The following is a 24,444-nucleotide window of genomic DNA, read 5'->3' as shown; positions in this document are numbered from 1 at the left end:
TGCCGCTTCATTTGAAAGCAGGTGATGGCGATTTAGCGGTAATCAGGGAACCGGCTTTACTGACGAAATGCGCGTGAGAATAGCATGCGATTAATCGTGCAGCCCTAATGTTTACATTTGATTCTGAATTAGAGCTGCACGATTAATCATATCGCAATCGCAATCGCGATGTCAAGCTTGTGCGATTATATGACGCAAAATGCTGCGATTTTACGAAATAAAATAATAATAAGTTAATAAATAAAAAAAAAAATACATGTGTGGACACAACAACCCATTATCTGAGAGCTGTTTGCCCATTTTATACACCGCTAATAAAAAGAAGACCAGTCAGTTTCAGTTTAGGCAGTGGCATGTGTGGCGCGCGTGGTCATGACTTTTCCGGTGTGCAGCGCAGAGAACGGGTAAAGATGGATGCGGAGCAAACGGTCACTGAACTGGTGGCAAGAAAAAAACGCTACCTCTGTTATATGGCGATATTTTGGCTATAAGATTATAAACCCAGATTAGTAGTGGTTGAAGAGGAAAGAGGATTTAATTCGGTATCGCACACAGCGCTGTTATAGGTGCGTACATGACGCACATACATACAAGGCTCGCGCGCGCACAGAGAGAGAGAGAGGCGCGTTATAGCTCGCGAACTCCAAATTGATTTCTCTTTCGCGTCCTCAGTGCACTTGGATGGTCACATACACACATTATGTCAGTCAAAATACCCCTCTCAGCAAGTATTCATGTAAACACATTCAGTTATGTCTTAATTGCACGAGGTGAGAATTCGGATGTGTATCTATCTGATGTGTGCGTGCATGTCTTACTCTTAAAGTGACAGCAACCTATAAATACCTGCTGTTGTCTGTCATGTAAATCAAACAACAAAACACAGCTTTAACAAAGATTAATCTATATTAAATGTATACAATGAAGTGTCATTTTACATTTAATTATTACATTTCTGTGCATGAAAATTAATACTACAGTTAGACCTTATACTTTATTTGTAACTTTATGTAGTATTTATCTATGCTTGTTGTAATTGGTGTACAGTATTTGTTCTTTTTACAGTCTGTTCACTTGCCTTTAATAATGTATTATTTAGGCTAGCAGTTTATGCTATGGTATCAGAATAGTTTAAGTGGGCTAAGTAATAAATGCAAAGTTAAGTTACCCCCATCCAATTTTAAAAATTTTTTTTTGTGCTGATCCGAAAAATGATCCTATCTGTGACGTCATAACCTTGATGTGATCCGAACCATGAGTTTTGTGATCCGTTGAACCACTACAGATTAGTAAAGAAACAAATATCTTAAATGGGATTATAACAAGTTTGCAGTAATGCAAAGATGTTATTTAATTTCATAAAAATATTTTAATTTGAAAACGCTGTGCATTTGTTTGCTGTTGTTGCTAGTTTGAGTTGAGAAATACATTTCAGCATTATCAGTAATCTGTGTGTGTATTTTCATTGAGAACCAAGCAAGATGACTCATGATACTATTTGTTTATTATATCGCTATCGCAAATCGCAATCGCAATATTGACCTCAATAATCGCAATATGACATTTTCCCCAAATCGTGCAGCCCTATTCTGAATGAGTTTGATAGTGCTCTGTGGCTAACGGCTAATGCTACACACTATTGGAGAGATTTATAAAGAATGAAGTTGTGTTTATGAATTATACAGACTGCAAGTGTTTAAAAATGAAAATAGCGATGGCTCTTGTCTCCGTGAATACAGTAAGAAACGATGGTAACTTTAACCACATTTAACAGTACATTACACAGTACAGTACAGTACTTTGATATTCGCCTATTCTTTGGAGGTCTTTTAAACAAATGAGATTTATATAAGAAGGAGGAAACAATGGATTTTGAGACTCACTGTATGTCATTTCCATGTACTGAACACTTGTTATTCAACTGTACCAAGGTAAATTCAACTTTCAATTCGATGGCACCTTTAAAATGATCATAATTATTTTTATTATTTGTAATATTGTTTTAAAAGTAATTTTCTCAACTCTGAGAATTGATAAATTAACTTAATCAGTAGATGATTTTACTTTTTTAAACTTAAGTTTACAGTTTTCTGAAGCCTGTTTTGCTAAATCCAGGTCCTGAACATGGACTGCGACTTGTAAACAATATCCTAAATTATTGCTTTTGAAGCATTATGACTGTCTGCCATTTGTGTTAATCAAACACCATGAGATCACTTTTGTAGCTTTACCTGAAAATAAATAAAGCACTGCTTATTTCATTTGTATCTTTGTTCACTGTGTATTTATCTATGATTGCAATTTGTTTGTTTTTTTTTCTGTGCAGATACACTCCCCTACAAAATCACCCCAATAATTCTAGAATGATGAATTCTTTCCAAAGAAAGGTATACAAGTCATGGTGAAATTGTTTTTATATTGCAATATATAATTGCAGAAAAACAAAATATCACAATGTCAGTTTTTTCTAATATCATGCAATCCTAAATGGAACGGTATACATCTGTATAATGATCAAGGAAATAAAAAAATAAATATGATGAATAAAAATGTATGTTCCAAAGATGAACGAAGGTCTTATGAATTTGTAACGACATGAGGGTGAGTAATTAATGAAAGAATTTTCATTTTTGGGTGAAGTAACCCTTTAAAGGGAATGGGTTAAATTAAGTGAAAATTTCTCTCAACCAAATAAGTGTAATTTAGCAAACTTAATCAGAAAACTGTAGCTCAGCCAAACATGAGAAGCTGATAGCTTTTATGTGTGTGTTTGTGTTAGACAAGGGCTAAATAAAGCTTGTCTGTCTCTTTAGTTAACATTAGTCCTAATTACCACCACAATACAGCTTTACAAATACACAAACATCTGCTGACAATTAGTGTGAGGTGGTTGTCAAACAGTGATTATCAGCCTCATTAAGGGGGAGGCGAATCTCATTATGTGTGTTTAGAGTCCTGACGACATAGATTAGTGTCGGGCAGTTTGAATCAACCCTCGCCCCTCAAACACAGACCACACAGAGGGGTAATGAGTCTTGAATACACAACTCACTTGACCAATACATCCGAGTACATCTCCTGAAAACTTCATTCAATCAAACTCTTAAACAAACATCAGTACCCCACCTCAATGACATGATAAGCTAATTTCATTATTCGAATGTCTTTTTAAATGCTATTTCAGTTTGTGTAATTGGGTAGTGGACATGTGGACCTTTTCTCGATCAACGTCAAGATAGTTTAATATTTATATAAATGTATAAGATATATTTTAGAGCTTGTCTTATAACTTGTCACCATTATTCTAAAGGTTTTCCACATTACTATTTTAAACAGTCTTGCAGTGTAACATTCAGATTTTTAAGAAAAGCAAATTTTCCCTGAAGCCTCTCAATTAATTTGAGTCCATAAAATCTGCACACATAACTATACAAAACTTAGCAAAACAGTTTAAAATACTTTGGAGTTTAACACCACGCTACAAGACTTGTCAAGTTTACAAAGGATTCATTTTAATTAATCAATTACTTAAAATTTACAAAAACTGTCAAATGTAAAATTGTAACAGTGACTCAAAATAAAGTGCATCAAGCTCCATTTCACCAGTAATAAAATTAAGACATTAAAAATGTTAAGAAGGTAGACCTGAAGGTTTGAGCAGTGTATGGATGTGTAGGCTAATATTTCAAACCCTACTGTATTTCTAATCTAAACTGTGCACACGTTTTCACTATCAGTTTCTAATCTGTTAAACTGTAATTTAAACATATTTTGTCATCTAACGTTCACCTTATCGACAATGACTCATCAAACAGAAAATAAATGAATGGATCATTTGCTTTTTACACATTAGCAGAAGGGTATCCTACACATCCCAAAAGCTACATTCATTTAAGCACAAAGCTAGCCAGCCTACATTTGACCTCTTAAAGACGAAGCCACGTGACATTACTTGAAGTTTCTCAAAATGACCTTTCCAAAAAGTACATGGGTATGGTGATGGTATCAAATGGTAATGTTAAGTACAATATTTGTTTTGGTTCTTTAAGTGCTTTTGTGTACAGTAGTGTTTTGTTAAGAAGTGTATTACCTTCAATATCGTTCAGACACCGTCGCACGTGCAGGTGTTCAACCGTAATAAAGACTTTCTTCAACCCTGGTAAACAATAAAAGGCATTTGTAGGTTTTGTTTCAGCTGACTAAAAAGTAAACATCCACTTCATTAATCACTCTATTCTCTTCTGTGTTCAGAAGCATCCAAGTTTAACAGACTGAACCGTGCAAAGGGATTCAGTGCGTGAGCTGTATGAATAATTTAGACTGAATCACGAACCGATTCGGTAACCGTTTGTTAGAAGCACGTTTTACAGATTCAATTAGATGAACCGACTCAAAAGAGTGACTCATTCGCGAATCGGACACCTAATTATCGGCAATAAATAAATAAATAAAACGTATACACGACATAACTGTTAAAGAACCATCATGGGAAAATTGGCAATATACCTTATCAGGCAGATTTGTTTTTGTAATTTTGCTTCCCAACAGATTTCTACTGGCTCTCGTGCTGCAGTAACGACCCGTCTGACTTGTTGGCGACCTTACATTTTGTTTACATTTGTTTTGTGACAATTCATTCAAATTTAATTAATTTTTTTAAATACTTACTTTAATAAACGATTATTATTTTAAGAATTATCTTGTGTTTTGTTGTTATAACTCTAATTATACTGATAGGAAAAAACAATCAATTCAGTGTTTACAAGTTGTTGTTTTTTTTTATTTGCAAAAGTGTGTGTGTGAGTAAAGGAGTGTATATGTGCGTGGTAGGGTTGTTTTGACTGACCTTTTGATGTTTAGTTTTCCTCAAAACAGTATAAAATTAGCCTTCCCTGTTCAACTTGAGAACACATGATGTAGTCAGATGTTCCTCTTTGTTGGTAATCTCATTAGACACCTACATCACATAATTTGTGTTGGCAGTGGCAAAGTTCTCAGATTAATGAACTGACAAAGATGAGTTTGGACAATTAGATGACAAATTAGACACACACATCAGCCTAAATACAGAAAGTAGACACATATTTAAACTAATGTCATTAAAAGCTATATACTAAACCTATAGCACTACAGTAAAACAGAGTCTCGATGTGTGTGTTTGGGCAGAGTGCCAGTGAAAAGCTATAAAAGGACCCAATGCTTGTTAAACCTTAAAATGACTGCTTGTGTTCAATCGATAAAGCCCAAGACCAAGAATTTACTTTAAAGAGTTAGTTCATTAGTTCATTACTTACCCTCATGCCGTTCCACACCCGTAAGACCTTCGTTAATCTTCGGAACACAAATTAAGATATTTTAGTTGAAATCCGATGGCTCAGTGAGGCCTCCATAGGGAGCAATGACATTTCCTCTCTCGAGATGAAATTTCTTCTAAAATTCGTAAATACTATATAAGTACTTTGTACTTATAATAAAAATTCTTCTTTAGTACTTCTTAAGATAATCTTAAGAACATTTAAGTGTACTCAAATGTGCTATTTTGAGACACCATGAAATATGAACTAAAATGTGCTTTTAACATACTATCTCTGTATTTTAAAAATGTATTTCATCCAAAGAGACTACAGCATCTACATGGCTATATATTTTATCAGTAGCTGTGTTCCCTCTGTTAGCGTGTTCTACCACACAGTTTTACGTTTTCCTTTAATTATTAGGGAACTGACTTAGCTGCCTGCATGTCCAATTTATATATGACCAAATGATTTCTCATGAGTCCACATCCAGAAGAATCAATAGCCTTCTTTCAGGTCAAGGTCGATGTTGATGTTCTACATTTGCTTAAATGTAAACTGTACTAGGTAACCTTTAAACACACACACACACACACACACACACACACACACACACACACACACACACACACACACACACACACACACACACTCACACACATGATCAACCACTATGCTGAATGAAGGATTTTTTTGAACATATCTTTCTTAATGCATTATCTGAACTGCTACTTAATAAAAAATTGGATAGATAGATAGATAGATAGATAGATAGATAGATAGATAGATAGATAGATAGATAGATAGATAGATAGATAGATAGATAGATAGATAGATAGATAGATTTTGTCTGTCTCTTCTCTTGGGAAGAGTTAATAATGAAGACGTTTATTGCTCTAATTAAGCAGACGCGTTCACAGATTCTTGTTCTATGCCATTTAACAGGCTTTAGAAAGAGAGTGAGGGATGGAGAGAAGGCTATTGTGGAGACATAAATGTGTCTTCGTGAAAATGCTGCCTAATTATGTCCTTTGAGACCAGAACAAGAGGAGAGGGGAAGGAGAGAATGAAGAAGGGGAAAAGCAGGATGAGGAAGAGGGAGAGAGAGAATAGAGGGGGAGGAGAGACATGAGTGCCTGGAGGAGTCTGAGAGCAGAGGTCTTAAGCCACAGATGAGTGGAGGAAGACAAACTAAACAGACGTAAGAATGACAGAGAGAGAGTTGGGGGAGGGCCAGGCAGACAAATAGAAAAAGAAAAGCTGTTGAGAGGAAGGAAAGAACACTGGATACACAAAAGAAAAACAAGAGCAATACTTTCAGTCAGGCTTTCTATTATGATGTGGAGGACTGTATACAATTGAGACTTAATGGCACACACACACACACACACACACACACACACACACACACACACACACACACACACACAATGTCTCATTCAGAGATTAACTGTGAATGCAACATTTATTTAGGTATTTACATTTTTTTACATTCATTTAGCATTATGTATATTTAAGTTTTGAACATATCTCAAGATAAACTCATTTATCATTTCTATCCACCTGACATGCAATCATTCACATTGCTGTCCTTTGTGAGATGAATACTGTACCTGGAAATTCATCACAGATTGACTCTTATCTGATTTCCTCAGAAAAATTCACTTTAGTCTTTGGATATGTTCAGAAAAGTGTTCTATATCATATTTATATTTCTGCAATATGCTGTGTACATTATGCAGATTTCCTGCAGAATTTCTGGATGACCAACTACATTGGCTGAAAAGTGCAGTATACAACCAGAACACATTTTGTGAAATGCTGTGTCCCATGATGCAAAGGCCTCGATTTGACGGTCCATTTCCAATGTGTTAAATGAACCACAATTTCAGCTGTGATTTTTAGCACATCTCTTTATTTAATATAGTAAAGTCAATCCATGGATGTTAAATTAATAGTGATGTGATAAAAATCAGCTGATATTGTGATTGTTGATATTATGTTAAAAGGATAGTTCACCCAAATAATCTTTCTTCTGTTAAACACAAAAGAAGATGTAATATATAAATAGGTTTGGGTGAAGGGGTTGGGTTAGGTCATAGAATATATCATTAACATAATATAAAATCAATGGAAGTCCATGTAATGTTCTCACAAGGAGGACAATATCTGAAATCCTTGTCCTTGTGGTGCATTTTTTTTTTTTTTTTTTGGGTTCCCATGAGGAAAACATCTTATAAATCATACAGATTGGGATTTTTTTTTATGTAAAAATGCAGGAAGTTTTCTGATGTGGGTAGGTTTACGGTAAGGGGACAGAATATACAGTTTGTACAATATAAAAAGTATTATGTCTATGGAAGTATGGAAAGTCCCCATAAAACATGAAAACAAAGCAAGAAGGAAAGTAATAAGTTTGAAATCTCATAAGGTGACTAAATAATTACAATGTTTTAACATTTTTTGGTGAACTATATTATTAAGACATTGTTTTGTTTTTACACACAAAAAAATGCACAAACAATGTAACATAAAAAAATATTCAGTAAGCAGTGCTCAAGTATTCCATTCCAAACACAGCCATCTGCATTTCTTGGCTGATTGGGTTTCTCTCCTCAGACTTTCAGGAGTGACCCATGTCATGCTTTCAAACACTGTAGTTAAAGGTGAAGTGGGATTTTGTTTTCACTGCCATTATTTACTCACTCTCGTGTTGTTCCAAAAGATAACTTTCTTCAGTAGGACACAAAGGGTGAATTTTTTAAGCATATCTAGGAAAATATCCTTGCTTAAAATAAAATTAATAACAAAGAACAGGGGCTGACAAGCTGCAAAATGACAAATAAAAATGGTATATGAGTTATGTACATAGTCTACACACCAAGTGGAGATATAGATGTCGGTGTATTGCATTTTCTGTTTGGAAACCCCATAACAGTGTGTCTCAGACTAGACTGCCAGGTGCCGTCTGGGTGGGCTTGTTGCCATGGTGAGAAATCTGGTGAATGCATTTGAGAAAGGTGGAAGGGGGAAAAGGACAGAGAAGATGTAGGAAGACTCTGACAGGAGCAAACATAACAGTGATCACTGCTGTTCAGTGTGGAATTGAGCCAAAAATTGTGTGTGTGTGAAATGTATGGTCATTTCATGGTCTAAAATAGTTTTGTTGTGTAGGTGCCATTTAGCCCTGTTTTTCTAGTGTTTCTGGGAACAAATTTTGAATAAAAGTTTGTATATACAAGCAAATATGGAATATAATATCCCTGTAGCTTGTATATTCCTGAGCAATTCCAACCCAGTCTTACAGGAAAACTCAACTATTTTAGGAGGTGGCAATTTCGAATTAATTTGTACAATGTGAATCATACAAAAATCTACAATTTTTAGAAGAAAGTAAATATGAAGGTCCTCCCCTAATTGCCACAGGGGTGTAATCAGATCATACAAAAACACATGAGATTGTACAAATTCATTTGAATTAGCCACCAATTTGCCAAACATAAAATAGTCACGAATTACCGCGAGATTGTGTTGGCAATTTTAAAACATGTTCTGTCTCACTAGGATGAATCACTTATAGTATTTTTGAATACATGTAAATATTGTCACTCTTTGATCAGCTAATTAAAGGCTATGTTTACATGACACTTATAGTTCTCGCTCACATTGAAAATTGCATTATGAATGTGAATGAAAGTCTTACAGGTGTGGAACAACATGAGGGTGAGTAAATGATGAGAGAATTTTCATTTTTGGGTGAACTATCCCTTTAAATGCTTCCTCTGAGTGTGTGTGTGTGTGTGTGTGTGTGTGTGTGTCTAAGCCAGGTGGAAACTTGAGCTGATTTGTGTCTCTGATAAAGAGACTCGTCACACAGATACATTTTAGAGGGAGAGGGAGAGAAATTGAATGCAGTGTCGTTTGCAGTGGAATGGAATTGTGGAGGCAGTGTGTATCCAGACTGAAGGTAATATCATTACCTGGAGAAAGAAAGAGAAGAGAAAAAGTTGGTGGCCAGACTTGTGAGCCTATCAGTGTTAATCAATACAGGCTCAGCTACGCTACACAGAATAAGACACACACACATTCTCTCTCTCTCTCTCTCTCTCTCTCTCACTGCCTTGAGCTACAGACACAAATGGAAATCTTCTGAACCGGACTCAGATACTCATGAGCATTATACACATTAGAATGTACTGTACAGTGGCTTCAAAAACAGCTCATTTTGCTGCTTAAAGAGAAAAAATGAGACTTGGGACAAAATAACAGAGCACCAATAAAACCGTTTAAGCTGTAAATACTGGGGCAACAAGTGCACCAAAAATGAAACCATAAAACCACACTGGATACAGTAATAATATCAATAAAGGTACTGAAAGGTTTAACTGTGTTTTCAGGTCTAAGGTGTTCATAAATGTCAGACAAGTATGTCACACGTGTTTTAAATCTTACATTTTATACAATTTATTAATTAAAATGATTTAATATTCTATGTTATCTTTTACTGTATATTTGTGCTCTGTCATGAGGCATTTCATATTGTTTTACTGATCTACCATAAAAGCCCATAATATGATATTTAATAGTCTCCGTTTATAGGAAAACATGTTCTACACATCCTGTTACATCATCCTGATGTCAATGGGTTCAAGATATTTTCACATTATATAAGCCCATGTCTTGAAAAAGGGGTTGTTAAGAAGTGGCTTGACTACAGAGGTTGTCGGGGACATTAAACATCATCACACCAAACAAGTAAATTCAACTACTCGCTTTCACAGCCTTGTTGCGTTTATAATCCCCTCCTGAAAACGATTCTAAGTGGAACTCACCATCTTGTCGATTTTAAATAAAGATTAAGCCTAACAAACTTTTTACTGATTGTATTTAAACTTCAAAATTCATAAAAGTGTTGTTCATTTGCGAAGATAATCTTGATAAATGTTGGCCCGGTTTCACAGACAGGGCTTAGCCTAATCCAGGATTATGCCTTAGTTCAATTAGGATATTTAAGTAACTTTTATAAACGTACACTTGAAAAAAACATTACTGATGTGCATCTTGAGACAAAACAATGGCATTGATATATTTTAAGATATGTCAGTCCAAGTTACTTTCAGTTAAGACAGCTCAAACATGCATTTTAGTCTGGGACTATAGGCTTAAGCCTTGTCTGTGAAACCAGAGGATAGTGTGTAAGAATCTGGTCACGGAGCTTATTTTCTGCACTATTCGAAAAGTCAATGGAAAAATTCTATTTGCTTTTTGTCTAGGGAACTAGAGTGATGCTAACTTCAGTGTTGGCCTACAAAATGATGTCATCCCTGCTGCACTCTTGTAGCCAAATATTGTGCCTATGCAAAAAGGGACTTCCAAAAGAAAAAAAGAAGAAGTGTGATTTAAACTATCCCTTGTCTCCCCTACTCTCCTACTCTATCCATAAGTAATTTGTTTTGGACTCATTTCAAATAATCAGTAGACTTGAATGAACGAGGAGTCTCACTGTATCCGCAGTCTGTCACACGCAGGAAACCAGGGCATCCGAGTATTCATCACCCAGCTTGTCCCGGGCTGTATGTTAATGGCCCCCCGCTGCGCGCACCCCGCTGAGGCACTAAGCGGAACATCAGCGACGCAATTAGGGCGAACAAGAAGCTCGCAGCGCGCGACAGCCCTCTCTCCCCCCGCGCGCGCTGTCAGCAAGAGCGCATTCAACTTCTGGAGCTGGAGGAGTTGCGCGTGTCTGCATGCGTTCGGTGGCCCCAACAAGTTTTTGGACGCTTGAGTCGCACTTCATGTGACATATGCAAGTGACAAGATTTCACTGCAAGTGCTGCTAGAGATTTTTTTCAGAACTAACCTTTTTTTCAATGACCATTGACTATTGATATAAATTATTTATAATGGATAGCCTATTAAGTCCTCAACGTCAAGTTGTAACATATTTCAACAATTAGCTTACTTGGATTGATATCTTTAACATGATCATAATATTATATTTATTTTAAGGGCAATCTTTCCTCACATATAACTCAGCATTGGTCAACACAGCCTACATTTTCAGTGAATTAATTAAAACTACCAAACTGATTTTTATTATTGCCTATACTGATTTTTTTTTTTTTTTTCCCAACAGTCTCTCAACAATCGGGCTATTGTTTTTAAATGAAAACTTTTCCAAAAATTGCTTAAAAATGGGAAATGTGGAGGGTTGGTATTTTGTTTTCAAATCCAATGGCAATGAATAATTTAAAGCGTGGCATAAGTGTCCAAATACATTTTGGGGGATGCTTTAAATAGCGAATTAACAGCAGGAATTGGGTAATTGTTATTGTACTGGCACGAAAACTACATTTTTTTATTGTTCAGTAAGCCTCGTGCGTACAGCTCTTGCTTTTCAGTCTCCTTTTAAATCTTATTAATGTAGACTAAATGTGAACTCATCTATGCAATAATTAGATTATTACATTTTCCAGAGGATACACATTCTGGAGAGATTAGGAACAACCTAAACATGCCAGGAGACTTGTTTACAACCACAAACTCCGTGTTTGGACATAGGGTGGGTTGTAAACATAGGCAAAATAATTTAAGACATACAAACCGTCAGCAGCGCAAACATTTACTCAAAACTCTCAGGGGATGCTTGATTAAATTACGTTAAGGTCCCGCCCCTCGATTTCTATGATTGGGCGCTGAGATAAGTAGGCGTGCATCGGCTGTCCTCTGTATAAATAGACACGCGCTCCACTATTTGACAGTCAAAACAAATGAGACGCTGTAGCCTACTGAATTGACACCAAGTAGACACAGCAGGTTTTTCTTTAGTGTTAAGCTATTTTTATTTTTAGAATTAAGTAACCACACTACTATTGCGCATATGCAAGCGCATCCTTGAAGACGGAGAGCGGGTGCGTGCAAGTGACCGAGGATGGACTCGCCTATGCAGGGGTCCTACTGGCTTCCTCTCGCGCTCTGTGCCCTGTTATTGTGGAGCTCCGTGTGTGCTCGTGAGCCGGACTGTCAGGAGATTTCGGTGCCACTGTGTAGAGGGATCGGCTATAACTACACATACATGCCCAACCAATTCAACCACGACACCCAGGACGAAGCAGGACTTGAGGTGCACCAGTTCTGGCCGCTCGTGGAGATCCAGTGTTCCCCCGACCTGCGCTTCTTTCTTTGCAGTCTGTACACGCCCATTTGCCTTGAGGACTATAAGAAGCCTTTGCCGCCGTGCAGGAGTGTGTGCGAACGGGCGAAAGCGGGATGCGCGCCGCTGATGAGGCAATACGGTTTCCCGTGGCCGGACCGAATGAGGTGCGATCTTCTACCCGTGCAGGGGGATTCAAACACTCTGTGTATGGACTACAACCGAACTGACGCTACAGCATCACCGGCTGCTGCAAAACCAACTAGCCGCCAGGGGAAGCCAAACAACCGGAAAAATAAAAGCAGTCATGGATCTTCTTCGTGCGAACCGGAGTGTCACTGTCGCGCGCCTATGGTAACCGTGAATGACCGTCATCCCTTGTATAACCGGGTCAAGACGGGGCAGATCCCCAATTGCGCCATGCCATGCCACAACCCCTATCTTTCTCAGGAGGAAAGGACCTTTGCCACATTTTGGATAGGGTTTTGGTCGGTTTTGTGTTTCCTGTCAACGTTCGCAACAGTCGCTACTTTCCTCATTGACATTGAGAGGTTTAAATACCCCGAGCGCCCTATTATTTTCCTGTCCGCCTGTTATATGTTCGTGTCCGTGGGATACATCATCAGACTCATCGCGGGACACGAAAGGGTCGCGTGCAACCAGAATCATGAGGTGGACCACATCCACTATGAAACTACGGGTCCCGCGCTTTGCACGGTTGTGTTTCTGCTGATTTATTTTTTTGGGATGGCGAGCGCCATCTGGTGGGTGATTCTGACGATTACGTGGTTCCTCGCGGCAGGAATGAAGTGGGGAAATGAAGCAATCGCGCGATACTCGCAGTATTTTCACCTGGCCGCTTGGCTCATTCCGAGCGTGAAATCTATCGCCGTGCTCGCGCTGAGTTCGGTGGACGGAGACTCGGTTGCGGGGATCTGCTACGTGGGCAACCAGAACTTGGATAACCTGCGGGGATTCGTGCTCGCGCCACTGGTGATTTATCTTTTTATCGGAACGATATTTTTATTCGCGGGCTTGGTGTCTATGTTTCGGATACGGAGCGTCATTAAACAAGGAGGAACGAAAACGGACAAACTCGAGAGATTGATGGTCCGAATCGGGGTGTTTACAGTGCTGTACACGGTCGTTGCCATGGTGATTGTGGCGTGTTACGTTTACGAACAGCACAATCGTGAAGCGTGGGAAATAGCGCACGCGTGTAACTGCTCGTCGGAGAAAAAAACCCTGAAACCTGATTACGCCGTGTTTATGCTCAAATACTTCATGTGCCTTGTTGTTGGGATCACGTCAGGCGCGTGGACGTGGTCCGGTAAAACGCTGGACTCTTGGCGAGCCCTGTGCACGCGCCGCTGCTGCAGTTGGGGAAGTAAAGGCACGAGCGGGTCAGTTTACAGTGATGGCAGCACGGGACTAACTTGGAGATCCGGCACAGCGAGTTCGGTTTTGTACCCTCCAAAACAAATGCCACTGTCGCGAGTCTGATGACTAGGGCAGGTGAGGCTGAACTTCTCAAAAAAGACTTTGCAAACTGACTGCTGCTTTCCTGACAGATGAGAGATGCATAATACCAGGGTTAGGTGAGACCGGGGCTAGTTGTCACAAGGGGAAATTGCTATAACACTACTGTGAGAAATATTCTGAAGTAAAAAGTGTGACGACTATTCCCGATCTCTTCATCTACACTAAATTGCCTACCAGTTATTAAACCTGTTTATCAGGTTATATGAATGTGCCTTTAAAAGTGTTATACGGGTTTTTATATGTATTTATATTAAGATTTTATTGTTAAAACAACGACATAGAATGTTTAACATTTATACAAGATTGTGTATTTATCATTTACTTTGACAGAAAATTATTTTGACAATAAAACACTGAAATATTACCAAAGCATCTTTTATTATATGTGTATTTCATGTTTACAGAGAGCTCTCTAACACTCACAAACTCGATCTTGTAGGTCATGATGACCAGCACTGTAGCAGTGGGCGTTCTGAGGTGTAAGCCTAAGCCCACAGCAAGGACACTGCCATCTATTAGTCATAAGAAATAAAAAATGGTGAATATTTGGCTTAGTTCAAAATAATAGCAAGTATTAAATATTTCTCAGTACAGGTACACGACACACAGAATACTAAAATATGAATGAATAACTAAAAATAAAAAAGAGAACTTTTTCATCACACTTGTATAAAATGAAGAATTTAAGGTACTTTTGATATTTGATGTTAATAAAATGATTTATGAAAACCAGTACAAATATGTGTAAACACAAAGGCCAAATTCCCTTAATCATTCATCACAAAGAGAAAAACCAAAGAATATAGTTATGATGTGCAGCAAAAGATTGTTGAGCTTCACAAAATAGAAAATGACTAAGAAAAAAGCTAATGCATTCAAAATCCCCATTTCCACCATCAGGGCAATAATTAAGAAGTTCTGCCTGGAAGAGGACATGTGTCTAAATCGTCCTAATGCGCGCTGAGTGGCCAAAGACTCTCCAAGGATCACAGCTGGAGAATTGCAGAGATTAGTTGAGTTTTGAGTCTCAGAGAGCCTAAAAAAATGATCAAACAGCACCTACTTCCCTACAAGTTGTTTGGGAGGGTTTCAAGAAAAATCCTCCTCACTCATCCAGAAACAATCTCCAGCATATTCAGATGTCAGACACGACTGGAACTTCAAAAGGGACCTGGTTATATGGTCAGATGAAGCTAAAAAAAAATAGCTTTTTGGCAGCAAACCCACCAGATGGGTTTGGTGCAAACAGGGATAAAAATACCCCATGCCCACGGTTAAATATACTGCTGGATCTTTAATGTTGTGGGCCTATTTTTCTGCTGGAGGTCCTGGACATCTTGTTCAGGAACATGGCATCATGGATTCTATATGGATTTCAAATACCAACAGATAAAAATCAAAACCTGACCGCTTCTGCTAGAAATCCTATAATGGGCCGTGATTGGATCTTCCATCTGGACAATGATCCAAAACAAACATCAAAACCAACACAAAAATGGGCCACTGAGCACAAAATGAAGCTTCTGCCATGGCCATCCCAGTCCCCTGACCTGAACCCTAAAGAAAATGAGTGAAGTGAATTGAAGAGAAGAAGCACCAGCAACATGGAGCTGGGAATCTGAAGGATCTGGAGAGATTCTGTATGAAGGAATGGTCTCTAATCTCTTTTCAGGTGTTCTCCAAACACATTAGGCATTATAGGTAAAGACTCAGAGCTGTTCTCTTGGCAAAAGGAGGTTGTAATAATTGGGTGCCAATAATTGTAGCCAACATGAACTAGAGAAAAACATTTATTTCATAATGAGCTTTTTCCCCCATTTTCAATTGTTTTACTTAAAGGTTAGAATTTTTTTTTTTTTTTTTACTGTATAGGACTAAGAAAAATTAATCCAAATTTAATAGAGTTGATATGACACAATGATTTCTAATAAAAATTAAACTAGGTTCAACATTGGACTATAGTACAGAATTAATGATTAAAAAGTAACACATTAACGCTTCTCATGCAGCTTCAAACTATGACAATATAAGCATTATTTGTTGAAGCTCTACAACACTTATTTGGCCAATTATTTTGACAGTTTCACTGATGATCCCTGATATAACAAAAACCCCGGATAGAGCGGCTGAGTGAACGTGGTCTGGACTCTGTGGATGAGGGTCATTGTGTCAGAGACGCTGTAGAAGGACAGAATTCCTGCTCTGTGATCCACATACACTCCTATTCTACAAGACTTGGGCATTACATTGAGTTTAGTCTTTTTGTAATTGCTACAGAACAGGTATTTGGAGCGAGAACAGAACAATCTCCAGGACTGATCATTACATCCAAATTTATCACACCGTCCCTTCCTGCTTATGCTCTTATATGACACTGATATACCCACCGCACCCCCACTCCACTCCACCTCCCAGTAACAGCGTCCACACACACTCTCTCTACACAACACCTGAGGCCAGACATCAAATCTGTCCGGATGATCAGGATATGGCCGGACTGTGTGCTTGCGGGTAGCTACTCGGTTTCTCCAAGAAAGACTGATTTTTTTATTCGCTGTATTTGGATCCAGAGTCAGTTGATGGAAATCTGGAAATAAAAAATGTAATTGTCACACTGTTAAAAAATGAACTGACCTCTAGGATCTAAAATCTAACACATATTATTAAGTGTGTATCTGTATAATTGATTGCTTTATTTTTAATAATAATTCTAATAATTGACACTTACACTGTCAGAAGTCCTCTCTGGTTTTGGGTTGAGTGGTGGAAATGATTTTGATGCAACTCACTATAGAAACCGAGAGGAGTTGAAAATGTGATTCACTTCATATTTTACTGCATTCAAGCCTCACTTAAAAATCTTCTTTTAATTGATTATGTTGCATGTGTAAACAAATAATGCCATTCTTCCCCTTTTCCATTTTGCAATTATTTTTAAAGCTGCAGTCCACAGTAACTTTTTTTGGTTAAAAATGATCCAAAATAAATTTTTGAGCAAGTACATAACCAGCCAGTGTTCAAGACTATCACCTTACCTTAGCCCGACAGTAAGCAACAGTAAGCTTGTAATAATGTTTTTTAATCTGAGTGGTAATGGTAGGTTTCTGCAGTAATTAGGAGTTTGCCTTTGCGTCATTACGTCACTTCTGTCTACATAAAGGAGTCCTGAACGCTGCAGTTGGTGGATCATTTATAGCCTTTTCTCACAGCAGCTGGAATAAACTTGTCATTTTAATAGCGGATTTTAATCCAGAAAGGTCCAAGCAACAATCATAAGTGACAACTGGAGATTCACCTGTAGTCAAAAGTAAAAGACTATGGATTCTAATACACACTAAATACACATAGTCACGCAATGCCAATGTTGTTAAAAGTAACAATTTGAAAACAAAGTATAACAAAAATAATAATTTGCACGGTTTGATGTGATATGAGCTTGCTTGTTCAGATGACATTTTCCGGTTAAAATTCTTATTTTGCTCATACTTCCAAGATGTAGAATCCGTGATTCCAAAGATACAGTATCCACACTGGTGCGGTGACTCCTCCAAAAATGTACATGCACAACCCATGTAAAGATGATAATTCTGCAAATAACTGCAATTGCTGGTTTCAAACAGAGATGGCGACAAAGTGTCAAAACTTACAGACTGCAGCTTTAACTAACTGTTGTTACTCAGTCTTAGCAGAGTAAACACAGGCTTCACATTAACTATGGACATGTTCCACTTTTGTTTGACAACCAATAAGCATTAATCAATTAAATTACACATTTTCTGTAATTAATTGTGATTAATCGCACATAACATTAAAGTTTTTAATATATTTTTATTAGTGCTGTCAATCGATTAAAAAAAATTCCCTATTTAAATCGCACATTTTTCTATTAGTCTGGTCAGGCCGTTTCAGATGTTTACTTGCCTTGCCAAATTACAAAAAGTTTTTGACCCATGTAACCTTTTAAACAGTGCTTTAACATTTTCAGGTAGGTCTAACGGGTAGGAAATATACAGAAACTGAATAAAGTTATCAAACACAGTCTACAATGCATAAATTATAAATTAAATCTAGATTCATTTTTATTAAAGCTACAAAAGTTATTCAGTAAGTTCGTAAGTACACCGCACTGAGTTCTTTTTTGTCTTGTGGCACTTGAATGGTTTAAATGCATTTGCAATAATAAAAGGATGATCAGGGAGAAAAAATGTATCCTGCAGTAACTGCATTATATATTTTTAAGACATTAAAGTGCTCTGTGTAAGTTTTTGACTGTCCTAAATCATAAAAATACCATAATATGCTTGCAGATATTTATTAAACATGCTGAGTTCACATAATCGTTTCTCTGAAAACCATTGCTCCAGCCAGTTATTTTACTTTGAAATTTGCGTTCTGTGTCGGAATTTCAGTTTTGGTTTGTGCAAGACCGCACGTTGCCAATTTACCCAATAGTACTTTGCCACCCTGGGTTGCCAGTTGGCGGAAAACACATGCAGCGAATTGCGGCCATGCATCCATCTAAAAATCTCTATGAACGGGAGCATATTAAAATGCAATATCAACTCATCATAAATCAATAAATCAACTAATTTTCTTACAGTACTTTACCTTTATCATATATATATTCTATCTCCTCATCACAAAAATCCTCCAGATGCCCTCTTAGTCGTGCGACAGATATCTCCACATCATCAAAAGTGAGAGAAGTAATACTGATGCTGTCTGTAGATCCAGGAGCAACAGAGAGAGATTGGACACTCTACATATAGACATATAAAATAAAGATGCATCAATAAAGACAAAGAAATTCATTAAAGCTTGCAGATGTTTTGGTGGCTCAAATCAAATTTAGATTGTTTAGATTATTAAGATCTCAGTTACCTGCAGGTAATGGATGTGATTGTCTGTGTGTGAAAGCTGCTCCAGCTCAGTGTCTTTCCTCTTCAGATCATCAATCTCCTGCTCCAGTCGTTTCAAGAGTCCTTCAGCTCGACTCACTTCAGCCTGTTCCTGATCTCTGATCATCTGTGTCACCTCGGATCGGCTTTTCTCAATGGAGCAGATCAGTTCAGTAAAGATCCTCTCACTGTCCTCCACTGCCGCCTGTGCAGAGCGCTGTTGGGACACACAAACAATCAGACCGTTCACATATTGAGCTCCTCTGACTGGTTAAAATAGGGTACTTGGTTAGTTTGAGTATCACCTTGTGAGTCTCCACAGCCTCTCTGAGCTCCTGAAGCTCTTTCTGTCTCTCTTGGACTCTCTGCTGGAATTTTCCTTTTATCTCTTCAACCTTTTTCTGAGGGAAGAAAAAATAACTTTTAATAAAAATTTTACATTAAATGTCTCAGTGAGTAGACTTTTAAAGATCAATTATCACCTATTTGTTTAATTGGTTTCTGGATAATGCAAATATATTATTAATATATTTAGATTGTATTGTGGAAAATATCATTATTAAAGCTAACAAAAAAGTACTGGTTGAAACTCTTTTCACATCCGGATAGCAATCAATGATAGAAATGGTCTTAAATAAGAACATATATCTTCCATGGAAGTGTCAGGACCAAAAAACGGTCGCCCAATCATTGCATTCAGTCCGAATGCAATGATAGGGGCTGCATCCGAAAACTGAAAAATGCTGCCTCCGGATGATGCATTCCAAGGTAGAAGAGACATATCCAGCTGCACCAGCAGTTTCAGAACCGCAGCCACAGAACGGAAGTGAGGGCTGGGGCTTAAACAGTCATATTTGCGCTACCCATACATGTGATTTTCTTTTGTTAAATATAAGTTTTTACATGGATTTAGATTGGATCGGATCGATGTCTACAATATTTAACAACCATACTTTTAAAAAAAGTGACTTTTCTGATAGTGCTATATGAAGACGTGACGTGACTGAAGTGCTACTTTGCAGAGCTCGTGCTAACATTCCCATGCTGTTATGATCAGACGCTTTTCTTATGCTTTCTATAAAAAATGCTTGCTGTTTTCCGATTTTTTTGTTGTGTTTATTTTGTTACTGAGATATAAGTGCACGGCACATATTTACATATTCATCTAACGGTCGCTCTCAGCAGTGTGGGCGGCGTCAGATGTTCGTTTACAGTATATCGCTGGTCAAGCATTTCGAACTTCGTTTTACCCCTAAACGAAGAACGAAAAAGAACTTCGTTTTAAGTATACCGGGGCCTTAAGCGACAAGAGGAGAAAAGAATGGGAAGTAGTGAAGAATGTGGACGAATAAAACTTCCTAAAGATCCACGTCTTTGTTCTCCTCACTTTAGCCCTGATGCCTTTGAGGCTTTTAGTAGACCACAGCTGAAAGAGCTTACAGTTGGTGATGGATGTAAGTGTATGCTTTAACCAAATGCTAGGCCTGTCATGGAGACTGATGAGGGCAGCCTATAACACATCTTGATTGAGACAGACAGCCTTAAAGCATGGTGCATGGTGTTTGGACATAAATGTGTGTTGGCAGTGTGTGTACACAACCACCCTATAGTGATAAAAATCCACCCACTCCTTTTTTTTTAATCCTCATAAATCATAAGCAGTGTCTCAGAACAAGCTGTTTCCAGATCCCTGGCAGTGTGATGCCACAACAGCCACAGGCCCCGTCCACGAATGTTGACAGATACTGCCGTTTGAACATAGAACTGCCCTGAGCGCGTTTACAGCGAGTTTACACAGTACGTCTCCCAAGCGTTTTAGGTGTTCTGTAGCTGAATGGATTAATCCACATAGCTCTCTCCATTTACTCCCTAAATGGGGTGGATTAACTTGGTTATCCAGAAAAATGCTCCCTCAGTTCTGTCGAAATTCGTTTATGTCTCCGCGAATCATTTCACACCACACTGCTTTGTGAACGAATATCAATACAAAGAGACAATACAAAACAGAGACTGTTCTAAAAATATGCTACTTAAGAATATACAAGTAAAAACTGTTTGTGATCCAGCTTACAGTCTCCAGAGTGATACTGGATACGACAGTAATGAAGGTGAGGGCACTTTATTACAGTTCATCTGAGTTTATTTACAAATATAAAATGTACCAGTTTATTAAGCACCACCCGAAAAGGCATTTGTTTACTGTTAGTTGTAATGAGTGTTTCTGTGTACTTCACTATGTGTGTTGGTGATAATACAAGGGAAAGAGAGAGAGTTTATGGATAATATTTTAATGCACACTTGCACAGTGTTTTATTAAGCTCTTACAGAGATTTTCTAGAGTGAAAACAGACGCTTCATCTTTTGTGTGAAGTACAATAAACGTTCTAAAACTCATCTGTAAAGTTTTGGCCATCATTTGGATGCTACAACAGGCTTGTACTAATATAGTGGATAAAAAAGAAGACAATATACTGGTATGTTGTAACCGTAATTGAACTAAACTATACCTGTTCTATCTCCATGCAGCATATATTCGCAGTTTCTGACATTATAGCGCGTCCTGACTGAATCCAGACAGGGGAGAATGAGCTCTTGAAGCTCCGCCCTCTTAGGCCGAGCGCAGCAGCTCATTTGCATTTAAAGGGCCCATGCTGAAATGGCTTGTGGCAATTTTAACATGCTATAAAAAATTATCTTTGAGGTATTTTGAGCTACAACTTCACATACACACTCTGGGGACATCAGAGACTTATTTTACATCTTGTAAAATGGGGCATAATAGGTCCCCTTTAAAGCTTGTGTGTGCCATGATGCTCGGGATATGATAGCGTAAAACAGCAGCATCTTGTCAGCATGTTTAACTGTACATCGTAAATCTTTCATGGGTTTTCTAATACATATTTCAGTAAGAGACATCATTTACATTATATTAAGGCTGTCTGTCATGGCACTGGCTTTGCACGTTCATGTGTTTTGGAGGGTGTGTGGCTTATTTAGACGTCTAACCCAGCACACTTCCAAGTGTGACATCAGAAGCAAGGCCCATGCTGCCCTGCAGCTTATTTTATTGGTCATTTCAATCACAGTATTATAGCCTATTGCCTACACCAAACACTGATCCCTAAACCTACCCATCACTAACCTTAACAAATGAAATTAGCTAAAAAATTAGCTGGATTTCTGGTGTGAGCTCTGCATCAGAAATTCTCCCAACAATCAAAGCGTCATTATGTCACGAAAGGAAGACCGGGAGTGTTTAGGGTGCCATTTGGGACAGGGCCATGGAGCGCTCTGAATAGAGGGTGGGCTCTTATGCTTTCAAAGCTAGCTTACTATTTCTAGCCTATCCAAAATTGCATACACTACCTGTAACTACCTAATTACAATAACTGCAGGAATTAACAGTTCATTTATATGTGCTTTTAGTTCATACCTGTTTCTCTGTCCTCTCTGCTTCAGCTGAAACAGTATCGTGATTTTTGTGTTCATCCATCGTACACATCAAACAAATACATCTCTGGTCAGTACTACAGTAAACCTCCAAAGGTCTGTTGTGTTGAGGGCAGATCATCTCCTGCAGTCGTCCAGTGGCATCAGTCACTTTGTGTCGTTTCCTTAAAGGAGATTCTTCATGACACTTAAAGTGACTTTGACAGTAAGATTCCAGACACATCAGACAGGACTTCACAGCTTTGCGTTTCCTTCCAGAACAGAAGTCACACCCCACATCTCCAGGTCCAGCGTAACTGAGAGCAGTTCTTGACTTCTTCAGATTCTCCACCATTTCAGCAAGCATCACATTCTTGTTTAAAGCAGGTCTTGGAGTGAAGGTCTGTCTGCACTGAGGGCAGCTGTAAACTCTCTTCTGATCATCTTGATTCCAGCAGTATGTAATGCAGCTCATGCAGTAACTGTGTCCACAGGGGATGGTCACTGGATCCTTCAGTAGATTTAGACAGACCGGACAACTGAAATGATCCCTAGTCCATATACTGCCTTCTGCCATTTTACTGAAAGTACACGCAGAAAGAAAGAGATAGGTTCAGTTCCTCTATGGAGCTTAACGCTTTTATGAAGCAGTAATACAAAACTGGTGCGGCTTAAAATAGTTTGCTAATCTAACTTACTTCAGTTGGCAATATATTCACAGATCAGATTCAAACTTCCCGGATCAATAACTTGTGAGCTAAACATTGTTAAAAAACAAATAACACCTCTTTCCAATCATGGCAACGTGCTACAGCCTAATTTTCCTCGAATGAGGAAACAAGCCTTCCTCCGCACTGGACAATACTCCATGCACAGTCAGCTGAGAGACAAGTCTGAAGGGACCGTCTGCAAAGTGCAAAACCCAAAAAGCGTAACTAAAAAAATAGTCAATAACGTCAATGTTACAAACTGTAGTGTCACAAAATTCAGTTTAATCATCAATGGTCACCTATTGGCTATACTAAAACACTTAGTTTGATAAAACGTGCTTTTGCTTATTTTTTTTTAATGATTTTTATATAATGAAATTAAATGAATTACTTAAAGGATTACTTTAAAAGGAAAATGACACTTTACTCACCCTCAAGTGCTCCTAGGTGTATATGACTTTCTTCTTTCCAATGAACACAATCTGAGTTATATTAATAAATATCCTGATACATCCAATCTTTATAATGGCAGTGAACAGGACCAACGAGTATGAAGCTCGAGAAATTCCATCCATCCATTCATCATAAACGTGCTCCACATGGCTTCGGGGTGGGGGGTTGATAAAGGCCTTCCTGAAGTGAAGCGATGCCTTTGTGTAAAAAATATCCATATATACCAAGTTATAAAGTAAAATATCCAGCTACTGCCTTCCGTATTCAATGTACAAAAAGTGTAGAATTCTTGCAGTTCAAAACACTTCTGCTTTTTTAGGAAGGCATAGGGTGTAGCATCACTGACGCACTGAACACACTGTACTGTTACCAAATTCAGTTCATACAACACTGCTCTCCTGCTGGTCATACTGCAATTCTTAGTTTGATTTAAAAAAAAAAAGAGCTTTTTGCTAATTTTTTTTTTATTATGAAATGAAATCAATAACTTAACACACTGTACTGTCATCAAATTAATTTCATACACCACTGCTCTTCTAAATACTACAGCACTTAGTTTGGAAAAATGTCTTTTTGCATAATTTTTATGATTTTTCATTATGAAAAATATTTAATAACTTCACTGTAAAACAATGTCACCAAATTCAGTTCACACATCAATGCTCTCCTAATTGTTATACTACAACACTTAGTTTGATAAAAATGTGCTTTTGCATATTTTTTTTTTAGGAGCATGTTAGGTACTAGAGCTTGAAAGTTGCTTAGTCAAGAATCATTCAAAAACTATAGTCGTTACTAGTATGTTATCTGGTTACCAACATTATTTGTGTAAAGAATACTTATTTTTAATGCTATGTGCTATTACTTGCTACAGTTAACTGAAAAGTAACTTGATTCAAACTAGTTCAATCAATGTTTAAATTTAGTTTAGTTGACTCAATTCTGTTATGTTCATCCCACTTTAA

At 37.8% G+C, this 24,444-nt stretch overlaps 1 protein-coding gene and 1 pseudogene across 1 annotated transcript; one reads left to right on the top strand and one right to left on the bottom strand.

The window, feature by feature from the left end:
* The first annotated feature begins 10,776 nt into the window (after positions 1 to 10,776).
* On the top strand, positions 10,777 to 14,353 carry fzd8b (frizzled class receptor 8b). The gene has a single exon (XM_048162304.1). It carries the CDS (start codon positions 12,226 to 12,228, stop codon positions 13,948 to 13,950), a length of 1,725 nt encoding a protein of 574 aa, XP_048018261.1. The 5' UTR covers positions 10,777 to 12,225; the 3' UTR covers positions 13,951 to 14,353.
* A 680-nt stretch (positions 14,354 to 15,033) lies between these two features.
* Positions 15,034 to 23,497, bottom strand: LOC125250015 (annotated as a pseudogene).
* Between the last annotated feature and the right edge of the window lie 947 nt (positions 23,498 to 24,444).

This window comes from Megalobrama amblycephala, linkage group LG17, assembly GCF_018812025.1.
Source record: "Megalobrama amblycephala isolate DHTTF-2021 linkage group LG17, ASM1881202v1, whole genome shotgun sequence".
Lineage (NCBI taxonomy): Eukaryota > Metazoa > Chordata > Actinopteri > Cypriniformes > Xenocyprididae > Megalobrama > Megalobrama amblycephala.
Note: the sequence above shows the minus strand (reverse complement) of the source record. Positions and strands in the feature narration are given on the sequence as shown.